Source organism: Seriola dumerili, unplaced genomic scaffold, assembly GCF_002260705.1.
Source record: "Seriola dumerili isolate Sdu_G_001 unplaced genomic scaffold, Sdu_1.0 BDQW01000161.1, whole genome shotgun sequence".
Taxonomy (NCBI): domain Eukaryota; kingdom Metazoa; phylum Chordata; class Actinopteri; order Carangiformes; family Carangidae; genus Seriola; species Seriola dumerili.
In genome coordinates this window covers 1840843-1867011 of record NW_019174416.1, presented here as the reverse complement: position 1 = coordinate 1867011, position 26169 = coordinate 1840843, and the positions used below count along the sequence as shown (strand labels likewise).

The 26169-nt window shown below is 39.5% G+C and overlaps 1 protein-coding gene across 1 annotated transcript in view; it reads right to left on the bottom strand.

Annotated features, from left to right (window-relative positions):
• unc5a (unc-5 netrin receptor A) overlaps positions 1-15208 on the bottom strand; it is a 127350-nt gene extending 112142 nt beyond the window's left edge. The window contains exons 1-2 of the mRNA XM_022752073.1: positions 15158-15208; positions 14890-14945 (exon numbers count right to left, since the gene is read on the bottom strand). Coding sequence (XP_022607794.1) covers positions 14890-14945; positions 15158-15208 — 107 coding nt within the window. The remainder of the gene's footprint in view (positions 1-14889; positions 14946-15157) is intronic.
• Between the last annotated feature and the right edge of the window lie 10961 nt (positions 15209-26169).

The following is a 26169-nucleotide window of genomic DNA, read 5'->3' as shown; positions in this document are numbered from 1 at the left end:
TGTGTGTTTAAAAAAAATTATGAAAAACACACACCCACTCTCACTCTCATATGTGTATATCAGTTTGTGTGTATTGATGAATGGGGCATTCATGGTAACACAGAGCAATAAAGCCATCAGTAAAAATGAAAAAATAAGCCAGAATTGAGGATAAACTGACACAGGAGCTTTGACGGCAATCACCCAACATGCAGGGGAGTTAAGCAGGGTATTACAGCTGAACCTGCAGCTTCTGTAGGGAAACTTAGACACATGGACCCACATACATGCTGTAACCTAGGAACTAGAGAGGGTGAAGGGATAATGACACTCTGCCTTTGAAAACAAACAAAAAAAAAAACAAAAAAAACAAAACCGGTCAAATTTTATGATTGTAAATATTAAATATCTTAAATTATCAGATAATTCTGTTGAATACTTCTCGTTCTGTCAGAATCATTAGCAGCTACGGCACAGAAAGGGAACGATTTCTTGACACTGGGAGGGCTTGCATTTCCAGGCTCATGTTTTGACTCCAAGTGTCATGAAGACACAGATTTAGTGTGACAATGCTGATGCCAGCCGTTGTACTCCTGCAATGCTTTGCAGAAACATGGCACGTTCAACATTCTGACTTTGCGCACAATATTCCCCAAGACTCGAATTAACAATGTGGAAAAATAACATTTCTACTCAGAATAAAAAGGAACTGAGAGAGGGCATTTCACAAAGAGGAACTTCTCTAGAGAACATTTTTGTTTTATGAGTCAACCTTGGACAAAAACAGTGATGCTTTACCAAAGGGAGTAGAACGCTGAATTCAACTACATCCTGCAGACTGACAGCTAAAATGGAGCATAACTGTCAGTCACTTGTCTCCTCTTAGTCTGGGGGCTATATGTGCTGCTTAAAATAATGAGAATACACAGTAAAGAAACAATTTTGGTATGTGAGAGCTTGTCTTTTAATCCAATTAGTTTTGGAACAGCCAAACATTCTGTATACTAGGATTGCTTGCAAAAAGACAGAAGACCACCGAGATAACAAAAAGCTGGCTTTCAATACATGTTAGTTTATGGACTCATAAGTAGCAACTGTAATTTAAAAATATACTTAATGCTGCTATGCTTCATCACCATCTTAAAGTGTTTAGTGCCCACACCAGAAAAACACGGCACTCTGTGACAGCAACAGAGATTGAATGAAGATCAAGTCGCTACACTCCTGCTGTTTCACTCATATTTTACTATTGACAGTAACACAGCAAAAAATACCATTTTAGATTGATTACTGGCAGGATAATTCAAATTTGCATATAATAAAAATTAATTCAGAAGCAAGTGATTATCAGGGAAAATATTCAACTCAAAGTCAATTGAATTTATTCATTTCCATAGCCACAGGAAAATTACAAATTATTCTTCATAATATTTCATTTTGTTGTTATTCTGCATATGGTTTTGTTTTGTTAACATGCTCACCTTTTGAATTAACTTCATGAATAAAACAACACAAAAAAGGGGGAAGAATACAAAACCACAATTTGATTTTTCTCCCTATCGTTTCTTAGTTTTAATAGTTTTAACAGCTTTATATATTGAAATATTACATTTACATGCACATGAATGTATGTGTGTATGTGTGTCGGGACCAGTAGTCCTCATAGGGACAAAAGCCTGGTCTTAATGAGTCAAAACATCTTTTCTAAGGTCCTGGTTAAAGTTGGGGTTTGGGTTAGGCTGTCAGCAAACGGACAGAGTCAATGCAATGTCCTAACAAGGATAGCTGCACAAACTTGTCTGCGTGTTTATATTTGTGTACAGGCATGTATTTGCTGTACTATTCATTCGACACGTTTTCTCTTTCTTGGTGAAGGAACCAGCCAGCTTAGCTTCAAGCACATCACCCTATAATTGTTCCTTGGTTCATATCTGTCATGACACTTCTATAGGTCTGCAGCCGCTGTCACAAACCACAGCCTGCAGCTCTAATGGGGTCGCTCTATTTTTTCCTCAGTATCTCATACAACCAGCCTTTGTTCCTCATAGCACAATCTGGAGATGCCATTAGTGGGGAGGGAGACAGTGATGTTTAGTGACAGCCAACGACTCCTCTGGTCAAGAAAGTGCCCTAGAGTCACACACACACCCCTCCACTCTGACTGAATACAGCCTCAGCTCCCAGAGTTCACCTTTGTTCTAGCTATCTGAAAAGCAAAAAGCTAATTGTGTGACAGGGGTCGGGATGGGCAGCATCCACGACAGCCTGAGTTGTGCCACTGCGTAAAGCTGCCAGCCCTTCTTGTCAAACATACAGCAAGAAAATCCGACACAAAAATTAGGCGAGAAGGGGGAGGCTCTCATTTTGCTGCAAGTGGCAGTTTTTGTCTTTGTGTTCTGTTCATGACTATTGTCATCACATTTAGGGCTGAGCTCAAAAACATGCAGAAATTCTGCAAGCAGCTGGGTACGATGATAAGGGAGAAGCTACATGGCCTGTTTGGAGCTGATAACTCAGACTCAGCATAAATCAAACACCTTCTGGCGATTCAAATAATTTGTACAGTTGGGCATCATATGTTGAGAAGGGATAGAAGAATTCAGTTTAAGAAAGTATCATGCCTCAGTGCCCCAAAATGAAATGCTGCAGACTTGTCAAATTATATCTTCCAAGTGAAATGCTTATGCTGTGATTTACCAGCATCACTGTATAATATACAACTTTTCTTTTTTTCTTCCTTTTTTTTATTAATTAATTAATTAATTAATTTATTTATTTTTTACACAGAGTCTCCAACTTTTTCCAGCTACTTCCATCACAAATGTTAAATGATGTGAACAAATTTTATTTCCTCTACCATTAGTTACAAAATGAGTGAAGTCTTGTCTTGACTGTTCTGTGGTTATTCAATAAAGCCAAACACACAGGAAAATCAGCTTGTGGTTCATTTGTGGATAGAGTCATGTGGAGACAATACCACAGACCACTCTATAGGCAGTTAATGGGTTTACTTTGCTGCTACATGCTTGTGGGACCTCAAGCCCTACTGTTTGCTTTAGGCGCTGGCAATATCCACCAAGCTGTGGAGGCTCTGTGCGTCAGTGCTGGCTTAACACAAAATGGCAGCCTGTTACAGACGATGGGCACGAATAATGCCTGAGTTTATGTTGGGGGGGAGTCGACACATGAATATAAACCAAAGCGTGCTACTTATCTCAATGCTGGAAATGTGTTTTACTGACGAGTTGTACTTTTATGGTGATAATGCTGACATGGAAAAGTAGACAAAAATCATATTTCCAAATGATCCGTCAGCTTCTCAGCCTCCTCTAATGAGTGAGGAGAGCTAAGGCATGCCGTTGATTAATATAATGGAATCTGAAAGGTAAGACACATTTGATAAAAGGAAAGCTGAAGCCTGCCAAGGCAAGAGAAAAGCGCCTTTGTGAGTTCTTAGGAATGTTATCCAAGTAAAGAAGTCCTTTTTCATACATGGGGCCGGTTTGTTTCACAATTTCATCGTGAGCCTTTGAACACGAGTGGGACAAATCCTTTCTTACAAATCTGGACAAGGAATACTTCTGTAGCAGAGTGCACAAAGATAAAAGACTTTTTTTGTGTAGCAAACGATCTTCTTAAAATGATTACTCCTCTCCTGTGTGTAAAAGCTTAGGATTTCACAGTGTAATATTTCTGCAGGAAAACAGATAAAAAAATATTTAAAAAGGGAAAAAAGTTTAACAATGACATTTCCAACAACAATCTGACTCAACCACAAAAGTTATTATTTAATAATTACTTTAGTGAAAATGGCAGAGCAAAGCCATATGCAGTGTATGTTGCAGACCAAGAAATTAGAAAATAAGCCAAATTGCATTTGGCTTTGTGATGACTCAGGCTGAAACCAATCTGTCCAAGTTTTCAGTCGGGTAATTTTAAAACCAGAAATATCATTTTAAATAGCTAAGTATGGACTGTCCAATCTCGCAATTCTCACGGTGGCACTTCCATCACACATTACTGGGGTGATTCAGGAACATGGTATGAAGTCTGGCTCTGGGAACTTTAAAAAAATAGAAATAGATGATTCATAAGTGCACTTCAGATTTCAACTGAAAAACAGCAGCACCAATGGAAAAGGCTGCTCAGTCACAGACAGAGTCTAATATAGTAACATCAATTTCTTTTAGTGAAAAGCATGAGGTGACTTTGGACAAGTGCAAGCATGACAAGACACACGGTACACTTACTGTATCAGTGAAATATAGAGAACAGATATGGGTTGTACATACAGTACTGTACAAATGTTTTAGGCACTCTAGATGTTTAGATTCTTATCCATCACACCATACCATCAGGGAGGTATCTGATTGGTTCCAAATTCATTCAGCAGCATGAGCATACATACAGCACACAGCCATATAGCCAGAGTTATAATAAGGACTATCTTCAGAGACAACATGAACAAGGAGTACTGCAACAGATGGTATGGCCCCCACAGAGCCATGATCTCAACATTATGGAGTCAGTCTGGGATTACATGAAGAGACAGAAGACCCTGAGACAGCCTAAATCCACAGAAGAAGTGTGGCATGTTCTCCAATATGCTTGGAACAACCTACCTGCCAAGTACCTTCAAAAACTGTGCACAAGTGTATCGAGGAGAGCTGGTGCTGTTTAAAGGCAGAGGATGATCACAGCAAATATGGATTTGATTTAGGTTTACTTCACTTTGCACGAAGTTAACTGAGAAATAAAAACTCTTTCTGGAATTATTTTGGAGTCCCGAAACTGCACGTTAGGGGTTTAAGTATGTTAATGTAAGCAGTTAGAGGCAGGGAGCACAGTGTGTATGACAATCAGGCTGGCATACAGTCATGTCTAGTAATTACAAGTAAGAGTATGTGTTGTGTTTATGTGCCTATGCATGTTGATGTGTTCATATGCACAAAAATAAAAAAGGAGGTAAAGAGGTGAGGCTGGTGGTAAAAGAGGCCTTGCAACAGTTAGTCAGGTTGGCCTAAAAAAGTAAAAAATAAATTTTGCCTTTTTCTGTTCCCTTTTTAACCCTTTCCCTTGGCATGTGTATCTATTCATTTTCTCCTTTGTTTCCTCATTAGACACTTATAAAGAAAGCAGAAGAGGGATCACCTTCCTCAGACCCTCAGGTAGGGGCAGCCCAGTGCGAGTCAGACATTGCTTCCCACTCAAACAAAAAAAAAAAAAAGAAGGGGAAAAAAAAAGCCCCCAAACCCTCCAGAGGGAGCCTGCTCATTGTGGATTAATGTGCCTTTATGAAGTTGTCATGTCTGGTAGAGATTAAGGGGGCCCAGCCCCCCCTCCCTATACTGCACCACATCAGTCTGGCCCAGTGGAGCCCCCTGGTGCCATGAGGGCTAGACCAGAGGAACATGTCACACCAAAATCCTTGTCAGATCGGAGTCCAATGGTGACACTGGAAGCACTAAAAGACAATAAATATATTAATGATAATAGTGCAGACCGTATATTAAATAAACAGAGGAGAACACTGAGTTACTTTAATTCTAAAGGCTGATCATTTTCCACACCAAAGTCAATATCTGGTGCTTACTGAGGCCCAACTTGTTGTGCAAGAGTGTTAGTCTGATGGAAATACTCCAGTAAAGTTGAAGGATTTCTGTATTACTGGCTTGTGGTTTCTGGCCTTCTGACTATACAAATAAAGTAGATATTTTCCTATGTGATTACAGGACAGCTGGGGACACAATAGAAGAACACTGAAATTGAATCTGAGGAAGACCTGAAATCCAACTCTGAGTCACTTCAAAAATGTCCACACACTAGATTTCTACAACCGAGGTCAGAGTCATGCAGTTACGTGTGATAAAATGGAAAACCACTCGATGCTGCCTCTTGATATGTCAATGACATTGAGAGCGCAGATTTCACAGAACACCATCTAGACACTGATCAAAACAGCTGTAGATTGGCTATTGTCATCACAATTACATTTACAACATTTGGTGGGCACTCTTATCCAGAGTGACTTACAATGCTGCTCAGAGTTCATGATTAAAAACTCCATTGTCAGATCAAGTGAAGACAGACATTTGGCGACATTTGTGACCACTCTTGGGATGACTCTGTGATCCCCACACCCCACAGGATCTGTTCAGGGCATGTGCAGATGTCTAGACATTCTGCAAACATCAAAATGTCTGCAATTATAGCAAAGAGTTTATCAGGGTGTTTAAAACTGAATGTATGAGCCCCCGGATCCAACAAATGATGCAAAAATCTTTTAGTGTGCTTCATACCTAGCATATCCCAATTGACTTTTCAGCTCCAATTAGATTGTCAAATCTGGAATAACAGAGATGAATAATCCTCTATAGTGTCTTCATCTTATGAATGATGGGATGTTCTGCAGTGGGAGTAAAAATTTGCTACAGTGACTCAGAAATAAAGGATGGATGAAGTCATTAGAGGAGCTGTTAACAATATTGTATGAACTGAGCTCGGTCAGAGGCCGGCGTACATTCAATCACTGCTTGAAATTGGACACCAACTCACATTCATTAAATGCCAGACCCATCAAACAAATAACTCCTTAGATTCTTGTTTATTGGTCACCAGATGTCTGCCCGCCCCAACTGCATGTTAGGCAAATTAATTAAATGAGCAAATTGAACTGAGCTTTGTTGTTTTTTTACTGAAGGAGTTGAACAGTGCCAACTCCCAAAAGAAGCAATGGCAAAATTGTAATCAATAACCTGTAACAGCACTTTCAAGTCTATAAAAACAGCATACCCACAAATACGCATTAAGCAGTGTCCAATTAAGCTAAAGCAGCATCTGCTAGGCCAGAGTGGAAGTACTACAGCACATTGACATCATACTGTCTTTTGACAGAGGAGGCTTGAACACTAACAAGAGCTGCAATATATCTACTATCCACCCACACCAGAATTCATGCTGATGTCAGTTTATATCTGTCAATTGACTACGCCCAGCAGACTGAACCCAAGACCTGTTGTGGACTAATGAAAGGTACATCAACATAGTGTGTACAAGCCCGAAGCTTTTTAATTAAAAAGAAATGAGATCCAGGAGTGTGGATACTTTTTGCCTGTACGTGAGAATGTCTTTCCTAATGAGCAACGCTTTGTTTGAGCTATCACCAGAAGATTTGCCTGCATGCTGACAATTGCATGTTGGAATTTACACATACACACAGAAATATTCAACTTTCACATCCAGTGCCAAAGACTGCCACTGAGCAGTGTCGAGAGTTAAAAATCACCTAAATAAGGCAGAATCTAACAATGTGACAGAAATGATATATTTAGATCACCAAAAACAACTGAGACATTTCCATGACAACTGAGCAAATGCTATCTGCTGATTAAGTCCTTAATATGCAGTTGAAACTTATGGAAAAAGCTAATAAGTGGATTAGGTTTTTGTCAAAAAAAAAAAAAAAAAAAAAATCCATATGTTTACATTTGAACTCATAGGGGAAAATAAAGTTAATGTGCTAGGAGCATATACAGTGATAGATATTGTACAAAACAAATATACTGTATCCACTACAAGAGAGATGGGTGGGAATGGACGGACCTGTCCTGTCTACAGGTATAGCTTAATTTTAGTGATTTTATTCCACCATTTGTCTAATTTTCAGAGTTCTTTTTATCATCTCAAAATTAGAAATAGTGTTATTTAGTAATTCTAGTGTTGATTTATCAGACAATGTTGCTACATTGCTCCTGCATCACATAACCACAGGTAGCCACAGGGAAACTGAGGAGCACTTGCAGTTTACAGAGCAGCACTTAATTTCAACAAATTTTTAATTGCAGCAGTTGGTTCACAAGTTTCTCCCATAGGCTATATCAAACATTCACCGCTGTCCGTTTTTCAAATGCATTATGGTGAGTTGTTCTCTCCAAGACAAAGGTATATATTGGATCTAGTTGCCAGCCAACTTTAAACTGAGCAAATCTAATATGGGTATCTAATGATACAGTAAATAGTTCCTACAGTGGTTCAGTAGTTGAGCAAACGTAGCCCGCTGGAAACCATAAGGAGAAAGAGAACTTAAAATGTTTATGAGGGTTGTATGGTGTTAATATTTTTTAATAAACAGGTACAAACATGGAAACGCTGCTTTAGATGACTCTTGATGGGCCAGGAAATCAATGGTGGATTCTTCTCCAGCAACCTCTTAGTTTTCTGCTTTTTATGTCTTGATGACAAAGGTCTTGGTATAGCTACAAAAAATTGGAGAGTGCTCAGATTCACTGTGACAGTATGGCATCTAAATGATAACAACTTATTGAGGTTTACTATTGTAATCATTGATGTGTACTTATACTCACTGAACAGAAAGATTATGATTAACTGTTCAACTCTGGCTGTAAACCAGACTCAATGTTCTCCAATGCAGACCAAGACGCCCCAGGCCCTACAACATTTTATACTTGAAATCTGTGTCATTTCTGCTATAACTGGTTACTTCCCATCATAAGAGTCCATTTCTTTCATATCACTAAACCTTCAATATTAATTCTGCCTGAAATGCAGGATTGTAAATCAGCGGCTAATTAACTAAAACAATGCCAGAGCAGAGCTGTTCCCTACTCACCTTTTGAAATTCAAGCATTGGTGGTGACTGTAGGCATCAAAACACACTTTGATTTAACATGAATGCATTGTCAGTGGACATTTAAATCCATAGAAGTCATAATCAAGTGCAGGGGGTGCTGTACATGGGAGCAACTGGCCTCAATGGTAGCTGTGTTGTCATGATTAATTCTATTGGAGTAAGGACTTGAATGTGTTTTCCGTGAGCCTAGTGTTCCTGATGGCCTTGCCAAGAAAATCTGCTGCTTAGCTTTAAGCTTTGAATCTGTAATGTTCAGACCTCATTTCACATCGGGAAGTGGTTTGTTTGGGAAAAACAATAACGGAGGGACCTACATAGATCAGAGAGGCTGTTCTCTCACTGCTACACATTTAGGGTGGATGATAAATGGTTTATGTTTTGTGGGAATTAACGTGCACGGCGTAAGATCAGACTGATTTCTGGAGATGATTTCAGGTACAAGTGGAAAATGGAGGAAAACAAAACAATTTCTCTGTTTGTTCTTTCGCATATCTATAAGCAAAGACACAGAGCAAAAGGTGACACAAATGACATCAGTAATGTTGTATCAATACTGAATTATTAACAAGCTCGCTGCTAAACCCAGCATATTCTAACCTTACATCACACAACGTGCTGTCTGCACTTGAATGTGCTCTGAGAGTCAGCGCTCTGTTGACTCAGTTGAATTGCTTGCCTAAGGCGTCAGTGCCTGGACACATACACATAATTAGGAAAGGTCACTGTGCCTCCTGTCTTGTCAACAAAATCACTTCAAGATGACAAATTCTGGCTCAGACTGAGCCAGACCTCCCTCCGATACCCTTGCCAATCAAGCGCCAGCAGGGCTCTCCGAGTAGCCTTAGGTGATTTCTAATTATGTTTTTTACATGCCATACTAAACAGGGGTAAGCATAACAATGAGCCATACATTTGGTTGGAGGTATGTTCTCTCTTCACGGTTGAAGTGGCAGATAAAAGTTTAATTATCTTATAACTTTATACTTCAAGCTGCTTAAAAAACAGCCTTCATTCAAATGAGCGCACTTCTCCTCAATATTACAACAAAATATCGACATACAGATGCTTCCCACTCTTGGCAGGCAGGTGTATACAGTTAACCTACCTGCCACAAAAACACACGAGATTTTAATGAACAGAAAATGAGGATTAAACAAGATGACATTAGACTGAAGTGCCAAACAGCAGCTCACGTTAAATGACCTTCACGCCGTTTCGAAGTTCCTTTCCCACCACGTGCTCTGCAGACTTTCCATCCAGTCCACTGTATGATGAAGTGGAAGTGGCTTTCACATCGCTCCCTGGTGGCCTCACTAAGGAACTATTAATCTATGGCTCTCCATATTGCATTCAGACCCGCCTTCCCCAGCCACCACCTGGCCTGAAGTAAAGGCCAGAAGAGGGCCCAGAGGAATGGACAGTCTCTTATTATGAGCTACACCAAGACACCTCTGGGTTTCTAAGCACTTCCTCTGACAGTGACTGATGGCCAATTAACCATTTGAAGAAGAGTATTGATCATTTGGAGAACAGGAAGGAGCTGGAAAGTGGAAACATCTCCTAACATACCACTATTCTCACTGTACAAACTCAGCAGCTGGACAGCACATCATGGATACTATAGACAAACACAAGAAAGTATTTTCACATACCGTATCTAAGACTAGCACACACCAAATGTCCACCACCTTTATTTTCTAGTTGGCAAAATCATGGTCAAGAGATCCGGGGGAAGGAAACTACCGCTGAGTGTCTGTTGGCAGCATTAAGATTGTCCATTGTGACTAACTTCCAGACATTGCCCTCAACCTTCGCATGAGCCATTGTTGTGTGCTTAAGTGAATTTTTTTTTTTCCCCAGCAAGAAAACGCAGCATCCTAGTTTCAAGGTCGGTATTGCATGTTCTTCCTCACCACGGGAGTGTAAGAGAGAAAGGGATAACCCAGGGAAAAGAACATTTGATTAGACCCTCCAGGGAAAGACTCAAGAACAAGCTCATCCCGACTTCTCATTGGTGGCCTTTGGATATACGAGGCTGGTCGCTGGCATGGGATGGTTAGAAGCAGCAGACACAGAACAGCAGAGATTGAGGGCAATCTCCCAACTGCTGATACAATGTCAGATCCTGTGCCCTCCTATGAATTATGGTCCAGGTTCCCATTGAGACGTAGGGTAATCTCATCCCACATCAGAGGTGAAAGGTCGATTTTATGCTGCCTAGATAGAAAAGCACTGATAGGGACTATGGTGCACTGCATTTCAGGCAGGAAACAGCCCAACTTCAACCCCTAAGCGCTCTCACATAGAACTGAATCATAGAAATGGGGTAATTGAAACAAAAGGGCAGAGTTTGACAGAGATGTAGTGCCTTTGCAGGGCCTCTGCACAGACTGCAGAAAATAACACCTAACTCCTCCCCTCTGCGAGGTTCATCCTCCGTGTGTCCTCGGCCACGGCTGTGTCCTTCCTTTACTCCTCAAGATTGCCATTTGCAAATGATAAGCATAGGGACATAGCCTTCTGAAAGATAAGGCACCCGGGCATTTGTCACCAAATGGAGCGTGCTCCTCCATTGTTTAAAGCTGACCTGTGTTGACATCCACTGTTTACCTTTTATTCATTTATGCTGAACTATTATCTATGCCTCCATTAATCACACTGACTCTAACTGAAGAAACTACATTTGGCAAAACTTGGACAGGAAGCATATTCATTTAATTCATCTGTATTCTTTCGAGCAAACAAATTAACATGATGGAAAGAGTGAAAAAAAAAAGCAATATATTTGATCAGCTCTGTCCTGCAAAGAAGCAATTCGAACTCAATTTTTCATTGTGATATTGTCCAATTCAAATTCTGTAAGCAGCCTCCTTGAATGATATATACTGCAGTTGATCGCGCTAATTTACTGGGTGAGTATCAGCAGTTGAGAAAATAAATAATTTTATATAAAATTTCCCTCCCCCAGTGCACAACATTCTTCCCGTTGTCTGTGTCATTTGAATTCATCTCCCATGACTAGAGGGAACAAAAACTCTTTCTGGTAGTAAATTATCACTTGCCTGTAAAAGACTATATCCCTGCAAATACATGGCGATCATTTGCCATGCATTAGCTATGGGACAGAAACGAAGTGGTTTTAAATTCCTTTGACCAGAAGGCAATTTCCCCCAATAAATTATGTTAATTTCAGCTTTCGCTCTCCTTATCGCATTCTTTAGTGAGTCAATGAGACAAAACTGGGTGCAAGAAAGTCAACTCTGGGATGATTCATATTAGAATGATGAGAGACATCTGGCAAAAGAATCCCTTATATTACTGTAATAAGAAATGGGATGTCACAAATGACTGTATTATGCAACAGGTTTCTGCTTGTTGTCATTTAATGGCCATCTCCTTGCATCATCACAAGGTTTACACCCCGTGGAAATTGCTCTGAGGTGACTGTTCACACAAGTAGGAAGGTGCCTGATACCAAATCCCATGCTCCCTCACTGAACCAGACAACAATTGCTTGGCAACACTCTCACTGGGCAGAGGGAAAAACAAAGAAAAGTCAGGGATTTTTATTCCTTCTGCATTGATAGCTGCATTTTTGATTATCTTTTCTTGATGAGGTAACAACAGGGCTAACAACAGTCAACAGACTAACAGGCAAGTTTAAATAAATGGGAAACAAGAGGAGCAACAGGGTTGAATAATCTGCAGAAATACACCTAACACAGGCAGCAGAAACGCATGTATGCAAATTTGTGTTCTGCTTCGCCTGCGTGTGCAGGCACACAGTGCAGTACAGTTCTTAGTTCCTGAGGCTGAAAGCACACCTACCCCCTCTGTCCTGTCCAGTCCATCAGATCACTCACAACCCAGTGAAAGAGAAAGTGCTCAGCTAGCTCAAATCTAGATTGACAGGCCTACCTTTATTACTGACTGAGTTATGTTTCTCTGCAAAACAGACAAGTCGGCTTTTGATACCGATGAATGCAGAGTCAGCACCTTGCCTCTCTACACAGGATAACTTGACTGATCTCAGCTGAGACTGTCCCAGCCCTGATGTAGAAAGAATTGGCTACCAAATTACTTTCCAATCCATTTCTGGAACTCACTCTGTCCTATAAAAGTAGACTGTAAGCTGTGATGGGAGCTTATAAGGATGCTTATACTGACCTAATATATGACAGAATGTGACAGACTGAGACAAGGAGAAAGGGTCTGCCCAGAAATGTGATACAGAAGACAAAAAAGAATAAAACATGTTACCTACAACCCTGTATTCATCTATTCTCTGAACTGGCTTATTACTATTCAGGGTCACAGAAGGGCTGGGAGCATATCCCAGCATGCACTCTGTGAAAGGCAGGGAAACACCCTGGCCACATCGCCAGTCTATAACAGGGCAAACAAAGAAACACACACTGTATTACACCTATGGGAATTTAGAGCCTTAAAATCGACCTACAGCTGCGGGTGTTTGGACTGTGGGAGGAAACCAGAGCATTAAGAGGAAACCTAACGGACAAGGGAAGAACACGCAGCATCCACATACAACTGAAGCACCAAGTAACTTCTTGCTGTGAGGCAACATCACCCAACCACTGGAACACCACGCTATCCATATAACCCAGCAACCCAATCAAAATACATCAGTTTCAACATGCATCATAAAATGACTTGTAAATACCACCGCACTGCTACTTACTTAGCTTGATATATGAGGTCCCTGGAGCACGACTGTTTATTTAATCCTAATATATTCATAATTATACGCTAATTAATGCAAGAGAAAAGCCCTCTTAATTCATCATCTCAGTGTCCTGAAGCAAGAGACACAATTACACCAACTTTAACATGTTTGCCTTCTGTCCAAAGCAAGGTTAACAGTTTGGAAACAAGCACAAGGCAAATGATGTGTGAAATTCTCCTGTTCTGGATACTCACCAGCAGCTTCCAGCTGTGTGGCATTGTGGGGATGATATTTCGCATTAGGGAGAATGAGTGAATAAAGTGTTTTGAAAAGTAGTCTAAATGCTAAACTGTGAAATGGTGAGTAATGGACAACATGGAAACTGATTGCATTGATCAAATCATAGATTTGAATGTTAGATGACCTGCAGGACTGTGCATTGTACCGCCTGTAACATTAAGGGTCAATGACCAGCTCCTCTAATTATAGATATTAAAACATAATTTGCACCAGTATTATTATTAATAATAATATTACTTTGAGGATATTTGATGTTTGAAATGAAAAATCTAGCTGAGCAGAAAGGAAAATCTGAAACTGCATTACAGGCTATCTCACAAATGGCTTATTTGCTGCTACTGAGGGAAACTTATCTCTAGTCTGAGTACTTGCTCACCCCACTGTTGGTGATTGTTTTGTACATCAAAGCACATTTGCATGCAATCGGGAGTGTCTGGCCAAGAGGCTACATCATAAAATGTAACTCATCAGTGCGAGTAGGTCGTCTACCAACTCCGTAAAGCTGTCACCATACTGCAAATGCAGCAGGAACGAGTCCTGGCCAGAGAGAAACGTGGAGCTGAATGATCCTGTTTGCAGCCAGCAGAGCCCCCGATTAGATGGAGGGATACAGGCACGGAATACACGGTTTGTCCGGTCCTGCTCGTAGCTCCACATCTCAAAGATTAGCGAGGAGATACTCTGCTAATATTAGAATTAGTCTCGCAAAAAAAAATGAAGTGAAGGTTGTTTATGTGACTGCATAAAAAAGAAGCTTTATGTTACTGAGCATTGCCTTTTATTATCCACGGGCCCGTCTGTTAAAACACCTCTTATAGTGCAGGTTGGCGCTTACTCCTTCCAAGCAGGTGTAACTTCCCTCAGTCACGACAGTAGTACGGATAAAATACATGCTACAGACTTCATGGCGCTGCTTCAAATAAATACATGTAGCAACATTAGAAAGCTGGATAATAAGAGAGGCTGTTCAAGTTTTAACCTTGGTAGACATGTTAGAAGCTACACACTCTCCCGAGTAACCTTGAAGGTGCAGGCTAATTGACGAGTGTTAGTGCTAGCAAATTATAGAACAATAACCACTGCCAACAACGTGCTCCGTCACGCGGGGCTGCATTTCGTAAAAAAAATAAAATAAACCAAAAAAAAAAATAGAAGCAACATGGGCAAACAACTTGGCACGTGCAGCATTTTTTGTCTACTTACTGTGGTTTTTCCTCACACGAAAAACCTAAAATAAAATAATTAACCAAAAGCACAAAATGATAGTGTAACTCACCAGTGCAGGTGAAGCCAGCGAAGACGAGCCAGAGCACATGGAGCGTAGCGCTGAACCTACAGCGGACAAAGGGGCCCAGAAGTAAGGGCATCTTCGTGTTTTCTTTTCTTTCTTTCTTATCACCTAAGTTTGAAAATAAATCAAGGAGCAGAGAAGAAACACTGGCACACTGGGCTTGTTCAGGTCCGGAGAGAGTCCTCTGTAGCAGTAAACGCCTTTTTTTCACAACGCCCAAGTCTTTTCCTCAACACATATCCTCCTGCCGTACCGTGGCCATCAGTATCCCGGTCTTGCGTCTTCGTTGCTCAGAACAACGCATCACAGGTGTGGTAAATAAAGTGCTGCCTCGCTCTCCGCCGCGGGTTTCACTGTCGGCTTTACTGTATTTTTCCAAAGCCGCCGTCCGCTCACAACTCTCCCTCTCTCACTGAGCCGAGGAGTGAGGCAGTTTCTTGTCACTTTGGAGCCTTCGCGCGAAAGAATACCTTCTCCAAATGCGAAAATTGTAAGAATTGGCATCAGAGAAAGAACATCTGCTTGCACAGCAATGCTGGAGTGTTGAGAGTCAGGGAAGGTACGCCGCGATGAGCGGAGCAGCAAAACCAGGAGCGGATTCGACGTGCTCGCTGGGAATGGAGCGTCCTGAGCGCGCCCTACTGTTATATCTTTTTTTCTTAGGGAAACATTTACATATCTTGAATAAGCATAATTTACCACATATTGGCAATGCACGACAGAATGGAAATTATTTCATCCGTATCCTTGCCACTGTGCTTTTCATATCTCCTGCCTTTCATGAAAATGATGAATATGACATCCTGTCCTGTATGATGGGAATCAGATCGGTGCTTTGCATGCAAATCCACGCAGATCACATCTGCCTGTCATTGAGTTTCAGTTAAATGTGCCTCTGCTTTGTCTTGTGGTTTGTGTGTGTGTCATCTGCAGTGCATCTGTGACGGACAATCACAGATGAAGAAGCATGAAGATTAGCGCTCCCGTGAGGGTGTACACCTGTCAGCAAACTCAGACCAGGATGTGACTTATGTTCCAGATAGCTTTTCCTCACTTTCTGGGGGTGTCAGTGGAGTGATTATCAGCCTGTTCAGCCATGCCTTTTACAACTGCCAGAATCGACAGCAGATTATTAATACACTTCAGAGGGGGGTTTTGTGTCTCTGTTTATCCATTCCTCCACACCCACATACTAGTCAGCAGAATAATAAGTGGAAGCACAGAACGGGACCACTGTCTTACCAGCTAATTATGGGGCTCATGTAGATGGATGGTTCCTCAGATAGAGCTCAGCTATTATACAAACTCATTAAGCCTTCTCTCCATCCAGCATCCCTTGCTAAAGGTCAAAGTCACAGTCAGAATGACAGTACAAAGCGCAGACACATGCACACTCACGCATACATGCAGAAACGCACAACCCCACAGCGATATAGTTCATGATCAAATCCTGACGGGCACTATGAATGTGAGGGACTAAGGAAGGCAGACACACAGCCGCTAAATGGAAGAGAATGACTCAGCCGTGGTCACTTGTGAGGTTGCTCGTAATGATCTCTCTCATTCTGTTAATCTGTTCTGTGTCCTATCAGGCAGAGCAAGCTGGAGTGTGTCTCTTCCAGTCACAGTATGTGCCTTTTTTCTGAAAAAAGCACCCAAGCTTCATGCATTTCAAATGAGGATCAGAGAATACTGTACATATATATATATATATATATATATATATATATATACTCTTTCAGGGAGAGTGTTTAGCTTCAGCTGGTTTTTACAGAAATTATTTGAGTGTGTTTTCTTGCTGTGATGTGTGTTTGCTGAGTCAAGGCAGGGCAAAANGAGGATCAGAGAATTGTGTATATATATATATATATATATATATATATATATATACTCTTTCAGGGAGAGAGTTTAGCTTCAGCTGGTTTTTACAGAAATTATTTGAGTGTGTTTTCTTGCTGTGATGTGTGTTTGCTGAGTCAAGGCAGGGCAAAACCTTTTCTTCCACTGATTCTTCTGGGTCCAGCATCCTGGCCCCTGTGCTCCCTCAATGAGACTACAATAAACAATCACAGCTCTTTGGGGAGTTGGCACATTCAGTTGTTCATCGATTTGTGGTGTTGTAATTAATTTTCTCTCTGTCATTGCCTTGAGTTGGGCTACAATATCCTGAGACTTGAAACAGCTTGTTCTCCTGCAATCAATCACAAAACCAAGACGCAACCACCACTTCTCTTGTATCATCTTGAATTATTCAGAGCAACTGTAAGAGACCGGACTCAATGACCAATTAGTATTAAAGGTCCATATTTTACTCTTTTCTGGTATTTTATTTGAAGTGTTGATATCTATCAAAATATCTGTGGTTTTTACGTACCAAAAACCATCTCAATGTAGTTTTACATCTCCTCTCTCAGGCTTTTCTCTGGAGCTCTAGCAAGAACAGGTCATTTTGTGTCAGTCAACCAATCAGAAGGGAGGCTCTGAGCCTCCCTTCTGATTGGCTGGACTTTTTTTTCGAGTGACGCACAGCCAGGCCAACCACGGATAACAGATTGTAGCCTTCTACTGTAGCTTGGTAAAACTCCCCCCGGATCATCTGGTGGCATCAGGGTGACCGTCTGTGGTGTTGCAATGTCCCGGTCCAATGCAGGAGTGGCCCACTGCCCCTGCCTCCAACTCCCTCTTCCAGTACCCTCTAGGCGGACCAGTGCAGTGCCAGTGTGCGTCGAGGCCAGCCGGGGGAGCGTGTGTGGCTGCAGAATTAAAGATCATTAGGGACATCACAGAGGTGGGTGATCAGGCAACCGAGACAGCCAGAGTGAAAGACTGCATATATGAAATTGCTTTGCCTGGGCTGCAGCTACAGAGACAAAGCAGGTAAACAGCTTATCCCTTTTTCAGAGCTCTGATTCCAGGTGGTTGATATCATACTTTAACTATGAGTAAGCAAGTTTGCAATCCACACACACTGCCATAACAATAGTCTAGTTGTCTGTCCAAGTGTAACTAATAAAACAATGGGATTGATAGAGCAGGAAACTTAGAACAGTAAGATAAACGTAATCCATGACCAGTAGAAGAATAACATCAAAAGGATTAAAAGCTGAAAAGATCATTGGTTAATCCTTAATAGAGACTGCTCTAAAAGCAAAATAAGGCATAGATTGCAGGTAAACACTCTGAGAAACCAAAACCTGCAAGGTTGGTTGGTGGGGGCATGGCGGAGGGTGGTGACTGTATAGTTGTGACATCACAAAGTTATGGAAGTCTGAATGGCTCATTTTAAAAGTCTTATATGTAAGTTTTTCCTGCCACCGAAGGTGATTTCTTGCTGGGTGTGGCTGATAGTGGTGATAACAACGGTCACTTGCCAGGAGCCTCAGCCTTTATGTGTTTACAAGACAAGAGGTCAGAATACGCCCTCTGGTCACTCTACTTCAGCCTCTCATGCTGAACTGAGGGCAGAATGGACGCTACAGTGATTCAATATTGCAAAGTAGACAGGACGGGCTGGGGATAGTTGGTTACCATGCTAACTTCAGAAGAACAGGTGATAGAAATAGAAGCAAAACAAGAGTTAACCTTGGCGTTGCTTTCCACCACTGGAGACAGCTATTGGCGAGTTAAGGAATGAAGTTCGATGCTGAACTTGCAACGTTTCTTCAAGGCTGGTAAGTAAACAGCTGTTTATGCTAATATTGGCTATGTAGCAATGGCAAAGACTTACATATAGCACCTTTAAGGCACAGTTTCTGAATACGGGTTGTGTGCATTACTCCTTGGATTTTTTTAATAGTTTCACAATATTTATGTAGCATCTAGACCTGCTTTATAATCAATAAAGACATGTAAATCTCACTCTCACTACTATATGGGACCTTTAATAAAACATGAGCCTCATTTGTATGTTACAGATTGTTATTGTTTGTGTTCCTGGGTCTTTAAATTGCACAATTACACTCTCAACATATGTAACCTATAAAGACAACTGATTTGCTTGGTCGATAAGCATCGATCCACCATAGGTGTCCAGCATGAAATTAATATTATTTATTGTTTACAAACAACACAGAAGGTCCCTTGAGGAGGATGCAGTGCAGGCTCTGACCGTCTGCATTCCAGCACAGTCGTGTGGAGAGAGAGGGTGTATCAACTTCCATTATGACCACAGCTTCACAGCCTCTTGTTTTGTTTATATCAAATTAAACTGCAATGCTACTCCAGAGAGATATAATTGACCACAGTCTCAGATTAAATGACTGTAAAGATCTTAATAAGCCATCAGCGGATTGCATATTACATTGCAAACCACTTATGAGGATGCAGTCCAATGAGAATGAAATTGAGGTTCAGATTTGCATGCCACAGCATTTTAGCCATTAATTACCATGCAAAATGACTGTATGATGATCAATAGTGTATCAATTTAATTAAATATTATTGATATGGGGTTAGGAAAATTAATTAAGAGCAAACAAAGCTAAACAAATCCAAATCCCAGTGATGTTGGCCTTTATAATTTTATATAGGCCTATATACCCACACCCATACCCATATATAGGTGTAGGTATAGATACATATATATATATATTACAAAAGCCATCACCATCAGAACATTAGTAACACCAACACCTAGGTTTTTATATGGTCTCAATACACTAGTAAAAATGTTATGATTGGGATATGCTAAGCATAACTGTGACTTTGTTTAATTAAATTATTTCACACAAATGTAGATAAAATAGCCCCCGTGTGATCCCACCACATCTTGTGCAGCTGAGTGAAATGAGAGAGAGAGATGGAGAGTTTAAAAAACACAGAGGAAGAAAGTGAAGCAGAGGGGAGGGGGGTTGGAGATAGATGGGGGGATGAAGGAGCCTACTGAGGGTCTCTCATTTCAGCAGCACAGACTGCTGATGAAGCTGAACTTCCAATATCCCACTACTTCAGCTCTGATGATTTCTCAATTTTACAGATATGGCCTCAGAATGTGATTTGATGAAAATGTAAAATGGGATAACCACCACATCATATGAAATGGGCTGCACTTTATTCCTTGACTATAAATCAAAAGCAGACACTCCAAAAATTAAAGTTGATTTTGTGTTTTTGATTCAAAGTACAACTCTTCTGACTCGGAGGAAGAATGGGTGTCCTGTCGTACCCCTGAAAGAAGATTTTCTTTCATGCAGATTCTTTGTAAGTTCAACAGCTTGATGGTTGAAAGAAGCCCTGGCAATGTATGAGTGTAGTGCTCCAAGAGTTGTTTCGAACAGGAATTCAAACAATTTATTCATAGAATGTGTTCCCATCCCAAATAGATTCCCCTAATCTAAAACACTGTGTGAATGTTTGGAAATATATGATGATTTCATTTTCTTCCAGTCTCAGAATCATAAATAAATTTGCATTCTGTCAGCAAAATGGACTAACTGACTTGTAATTCATCAAACCCACTGCTTAGCACTGAAACAGTTCAACACATGGTAACCTGATTTTTTTCTTTTTTTTTACAGAATTGCCGCACAGCTGTGTGCTCTAATAGGTGAGAGGAAGAAAAAGCAGCACTTACATTTTAAAGACCTCATAAAACAATAGAATAAAGAAGAGAAATGAACTCAGAGAATGACTTATTTTCAAGCAGACTTTAATTCTGGAGTGATGCATTTGCATAAGGTATGCATTTTGCTTCCTGTTCTGAATACAAATGTAAAGAAAGCTCAAAAAAAGACAAATGCTTTAGGTACGTAATCGTGTCTAAACAAGATGTGATTTGGGTTTCAGTAAAGATTCAGTATAGTATCATTTTTCCTCTTAAAATGGTATCCTATTCATTTTAAAATCTTTTACCCTGACAAAGAATGATATTATGACTTTATTGGAACCAGCCTGGAAATGTGAATATGCCATTGTAAATGTGTTTGATATACCTCCTCACCAGACAATGGATGACTGTAAAAAAAAAAAAAAAAAATTCCTGTATTTTTCTGTTTTAATTTTATTCATTCCAAAAAAAAAAAAAAAAAAAAGAGTTTCCTGAAATATGCTTCCTGGACACCGACATTCTCTTGTTGTTTTGAATGTCACATTGTCTAAGCGTGCATGGGAGAGGAGACTTTGAATGATGTTGAATGTTTTATGACTCCCTGCTTTTGTGTCATTCCTTCCCAGTGCTGCTCTGAGACTGATAGGAGAACCTCATCTACTGCAGCTGGATCTGACAGCATAGGAGGAACACATAGGCCAGCCACACTTAACATTTGAGGAGCTTCATTTCAAAATGCCATGTTTCAACCCTGGGAAAATGTTACCTGAAATGTATTACTCAAGATCAAACTTTTTTTTTTTCTTTTTTAAAAAAAAAAAGAAAAAGGAAAGAAAGCGACAGAGGGAGAGCGAGAGCGAGAGAGAAGGGGAGAGAGAGAGAGAGAGAGAGAGAGAGAGACAGACAGAAAACAAAATCAAGGACTGGCCCTTTCAAAGTCCCATAATAGATTTTCTTGTCTACATTTCATAATATTCTTGACATTTTGCTAATATTCAATCAGCTGCAACCTGCACCCATAATATATTGATTATTACCAGTGAAGGAAAGTAACAAAGTACATTTACTCAACAACTGTAGTATGCAATTTCAAGGTGGTTTGTACTTTCATTTTATACTACTTAATACTTTCGCTACACTTTTCAGAGACAAATATTGAACCTTTTATTCCACTGAATTTATCTGACAAAGTGCTTGTTATTCGACAGATTAAGACTTTATATCCAAAATATGACATAATGTAATACGTTAGTGCTGTCATGTTTATTGTCCATTGATCCGATGACCATTTTCAATTCATCAATTTATCATTTGGTCAATTAAATTTAAGAAATTACATGTATTCTCATGTCCAAAACCCAAAGATACTCAGTTTACAATGAAAAATACAAAGAAAGAAAAGCAGCAAATATATTTGTTGAATATAGTTTGTATTGTCAATCTGAATCTGCAAAGGACCTAAAGTTATCAAATTAATGCAGTGCACTAAAAATTGGCCTAATATTTGCCTCTGAAATGTATGAGGTATAAGGTAGAAGTGGATAGCAGAAGAAAATGGAAATATTCAAATAAAGTGCAACTTCCTCAGAACTGTACTTTAATACAGTACTTGAGTAGTTGTACTTTTTGTGTTGTGTTTTTACCCTTTTTGCCAATAAGCTAATCATTCTCAGTTCTATTACAAAGATGATGTAGTGCTTTACATGAACCCAACTGTATGTAAGTAGTTACAATTGGTAAATGCAGTATATACATGGGGTTACATATGGGCTTTTACTGTAAGTTGAAACTATGTCAGTACTACAGAAACATTAAGATTGCTAATGTGTTCTCCTTTCACACCAGTGATCATTTTGTAACATTTTACACATTTTTAAAAATCCAGAGTGTCATTTTTTAATTCATTTTCAAATCCAATGAACTATTTAATTAACACCAGAGATGTACCAACACAACAGCCTTCACTTCACATCTTCCACCCACCAAAAAAATCTAGGGAGTCATTTACACAAGACATGATAGATTACACTTCTAAAAATAACACTTGTAAAAAAAAAAAAATAAAAAAAAAATGCGAACAGGTGTACTAAAAAATATCTAGAAGTTTTCTTCAAATTCATAAGTAACCTTCAATGACTGAGCCCCAGGGACTCACACTATCCATTTTACCCCTGTAAAAGTGTCATATAACAAGAATAAAAGAGACATGTATTTGTCAAATTTCAACTCAATACTCTCTTTGACATTTGACATGCAAATAGATACAGTTACTATGTTAATGGAATGAATGGATTTTTCTGTCACACAACCCACCCTGTTCAATGACACTTTAATTAACTAATTTTTTCTGAACGCCTAGGTATGAGCAAGCTCTCAGTTAGATTTATGCTGCAATTACAGTCCAGTGTAGTCCGGCAGAAAAGCATTTCTTGGTAACCCGGTTCAACATGTTTTGACATTGCCTTAATGTGATACATCTCTGCCTCTGTTTCAACATAAACAGGGACCAGTGTATGCCATGTACGTTATGTGTTTAAATCTTTATTTTGCCTCTCAGGATGTGTTTGTGAGACTTCCAATCTATTTGTCTGAATGCATTCTAGTCGGAGCAATGTCAGAATGGTATTGACAGAGACCAATCGGAAGGCGAGAGCACATATTGTTCACGCTGCACACATCCTGCTCATTCAATTCTGGGAAATTGCTCTGCCTCAAAAAGGGTTGTCATTATTTTGTCACTCAGCGTCCCAGGTGACATTTACAGCAAATAACCTCACCGGCTAAGAGAAACACCACAGAGAAAATATGAAGCCATGTTTTCAACTTGAGAAAAAAAAAAGTGTCTGCACAGAAGGAACCAAAATATTGTCCATAATATGATAAGTGTAGTGCAACTGAAACATTCAAATGAAAACCGAAAAGAGGCTCTGTAATGGAGAGAGTTTCACTTGTGTAAAGAAATTGACCTGAACTGTACTTTTAAATTTTAACTGAGGCATTTCTAAACTTTAAATAAACATTGAATTTCTATCAGTAGAGAATTAAATGTTTCATCTTGTAGGTAGCTTAGTTCTTTGTAGGGTGAAGATTAAAGTAATTTGATCTCTTTAATAAAATGATCTCTATCACTTCCTTTGTTCACACAAAACACATTTTCATGGCATTGCTGTGGCGTTTTAACAAAAGACAGACTTTAGGATGTTCTCAAGGCTGTGTGAGTATTTTTATCCCATGTGGCAAGTTTTACAGGTGCTGTTAACTCTGTATGGATGACGTCTTTTATAAAACAAGCACAGAGTCCTTTTGAGTGCTGCACTCATGAGTCCTGTGCTGTACCTGCCAGAATGACAGATGGCTCCGTTAGTAATCAAGCCAATTCAAAAGATGCAGCCTTGAATTTGATGCAGGACGGTGGTGAAGGGTAAGTTGCCTGACTTCTTCTTCTGTTATCTACACGCACACACACACGCACACACACGCACACACGCAATCAGAGTACCTATATTGTTTATATTATAAGGAAGCTATTTATACAGTTTGTACTCTCAGTTCCCAGATGTGTGTATATATATGCATGAATTAATTTACACTGAATATTATCACAGGGGATTAAATAGGGGATAAATAAAGTATCTATCTATCTATCTATCTATCTATCTATCTATCTATCTATCTATCTATCAACTGAATTCAGCACTCACAATTCTTAAACTGAAAACCTCATATTAGAATATTAATGGTAATTGGAAACACTGAACCCAGCATGAACAGCTTAATCACATGGTCCAGGTCAACAGGCACTGATGTTACAGCTCTCATTCATTAAAAGACATACTTGAGCCTCCTCTTGGGGCAAGTCTGTCCCGGTGTTGAACCCACGATTCCTGTGCATGTCACTGTAATAGATGGCGGCAGTACTGATTAAGCCATTTCAAAGGCACATGAGGGATAATACTTCTGCTCTTTTACATGCCCTCATATGTTGCTACATTAAGACAAAGTGGTCTAAATACAAAATTAAATTAAGATTGGAGATGAAATAAATCAAAATGTTTTTCTTTTGTTGTTTTGTAGAACACAATAAAAATGTGAATGTAAAACTGCAAAACCAGCAAAACGAACCCACTTGTGGTGCTCTTTAACTGCTCAAACAACAGCTCAAAAACATTAACAGTATTTATCACCTTTCCTAATTTTATGTGAACTGCTAAGCACAACAAAACATAATTTTGTACTGATGACATGCTTCAGAACTCTCCGCCAGAAAAGAAAGATGCATTACTTCTGTTTGTGGTTTCAGACCCCAGAGTTGTAAAACCTGCTTAATGGATTTTCCTTCACTCTATATGTGTCGACAGCATTACACAGCATTACTCCTCCCAAATAAGTCTAATTTTAAAAAATATGCCCTCACCCAGTGTGGAGTGTGGCATAAAAAATTAAATTCCAGGCATTCTGGTGGATGGTTAAAAATAAAAAGCCTGTAATAAATGGTCTAGCACATTATAAAGATACCAAATTAATCTTGCCACGTGGCCACTATAATAAAGGCATTTCAACTTTTGTGCCTTGATGTTTTTGGCAACTGTTTCCCATTTTTGTGGACATAATTAGTCTATTTGGATTACGTGATTGGAGCTAGACCTCTGGAGTATAATTGATACCAAAAATAAGTTATGATGGGCAACACACTGTACATGTCTTCGTCTATGAATGACTTCTAAGCATGTTTCATGCATAGCCCATATACCTTAAAGAACTTGCAACACTTTCTCATTTGGTGTAATAACAATGCTTTATATGGTTTCTGTAATTTATCACTTTCATCAAGTGTGCAGTTTGCAGCAAAGCGAAGGATTACAATCAACACATTTCTACAAATTCTAACTAAATTTCTAATTGAGGCTCTAACATGCACAAGTACAGGCTTGTTTCAGGCTCTGAAGAATGTATTTCATTTATGTTGCACAGGGATGTTTATTTCAAATAGTTATGAAATAATTTGAAAATAAAATAATGAAAAAGCTGGAAATTAGGTCTGCAGAAACAGAGGGATTATGGTTTAAAAAATGCCTGGGACATCAATCAGAACAAACAGTCTCAAACTCTATCTCATCACTGTATGGATGCATATTGCAAGTAAATGTTATATTGTTTAATTAAAATATAGATGAATCTCTAATGCAACACAAAATACATGTAATTTGTGTTATTCCAAAGGCAGGAAAACATCCCAAACAGTTCACCACATGAAATAAGTTTTTCACAACCTGCCTCATTAGTCCTCGTTACAATAAAAACTATTTTGTTTCAAAAACTGGAACCACATAAGATGAGTTTAGTATGTATTTGAGAATGGGTTCATGTGCTTTACAGCACAGAGTCAGAAAACTGTAGGACAACAAATCAAGCCTTTCAATTACCACACTGTACTACATCGACATCCAAAAGTAAAAAAGACGCAATTTTTGTAAGAGAGGTTGTCTTAGAAGAGTTGGACCTCCCAGCAATCATGGAAAATAAGGCAGTAAAAATAGTTCAAAGAGCCATAACAGCGGTTCTCAGAAAATCCCTTTCATCATTTATCTGCTGAACCTCTCCATCAGCAGAAAGTGCTTTACCGGTACTGTGCCATCATCACAAACAAAGACAGATTTAGCCTTAAAAAAAAAAGAAAAAAGAAAAAAAGTGTGCTTTTGCTGGTGCACTTATATTCTCAC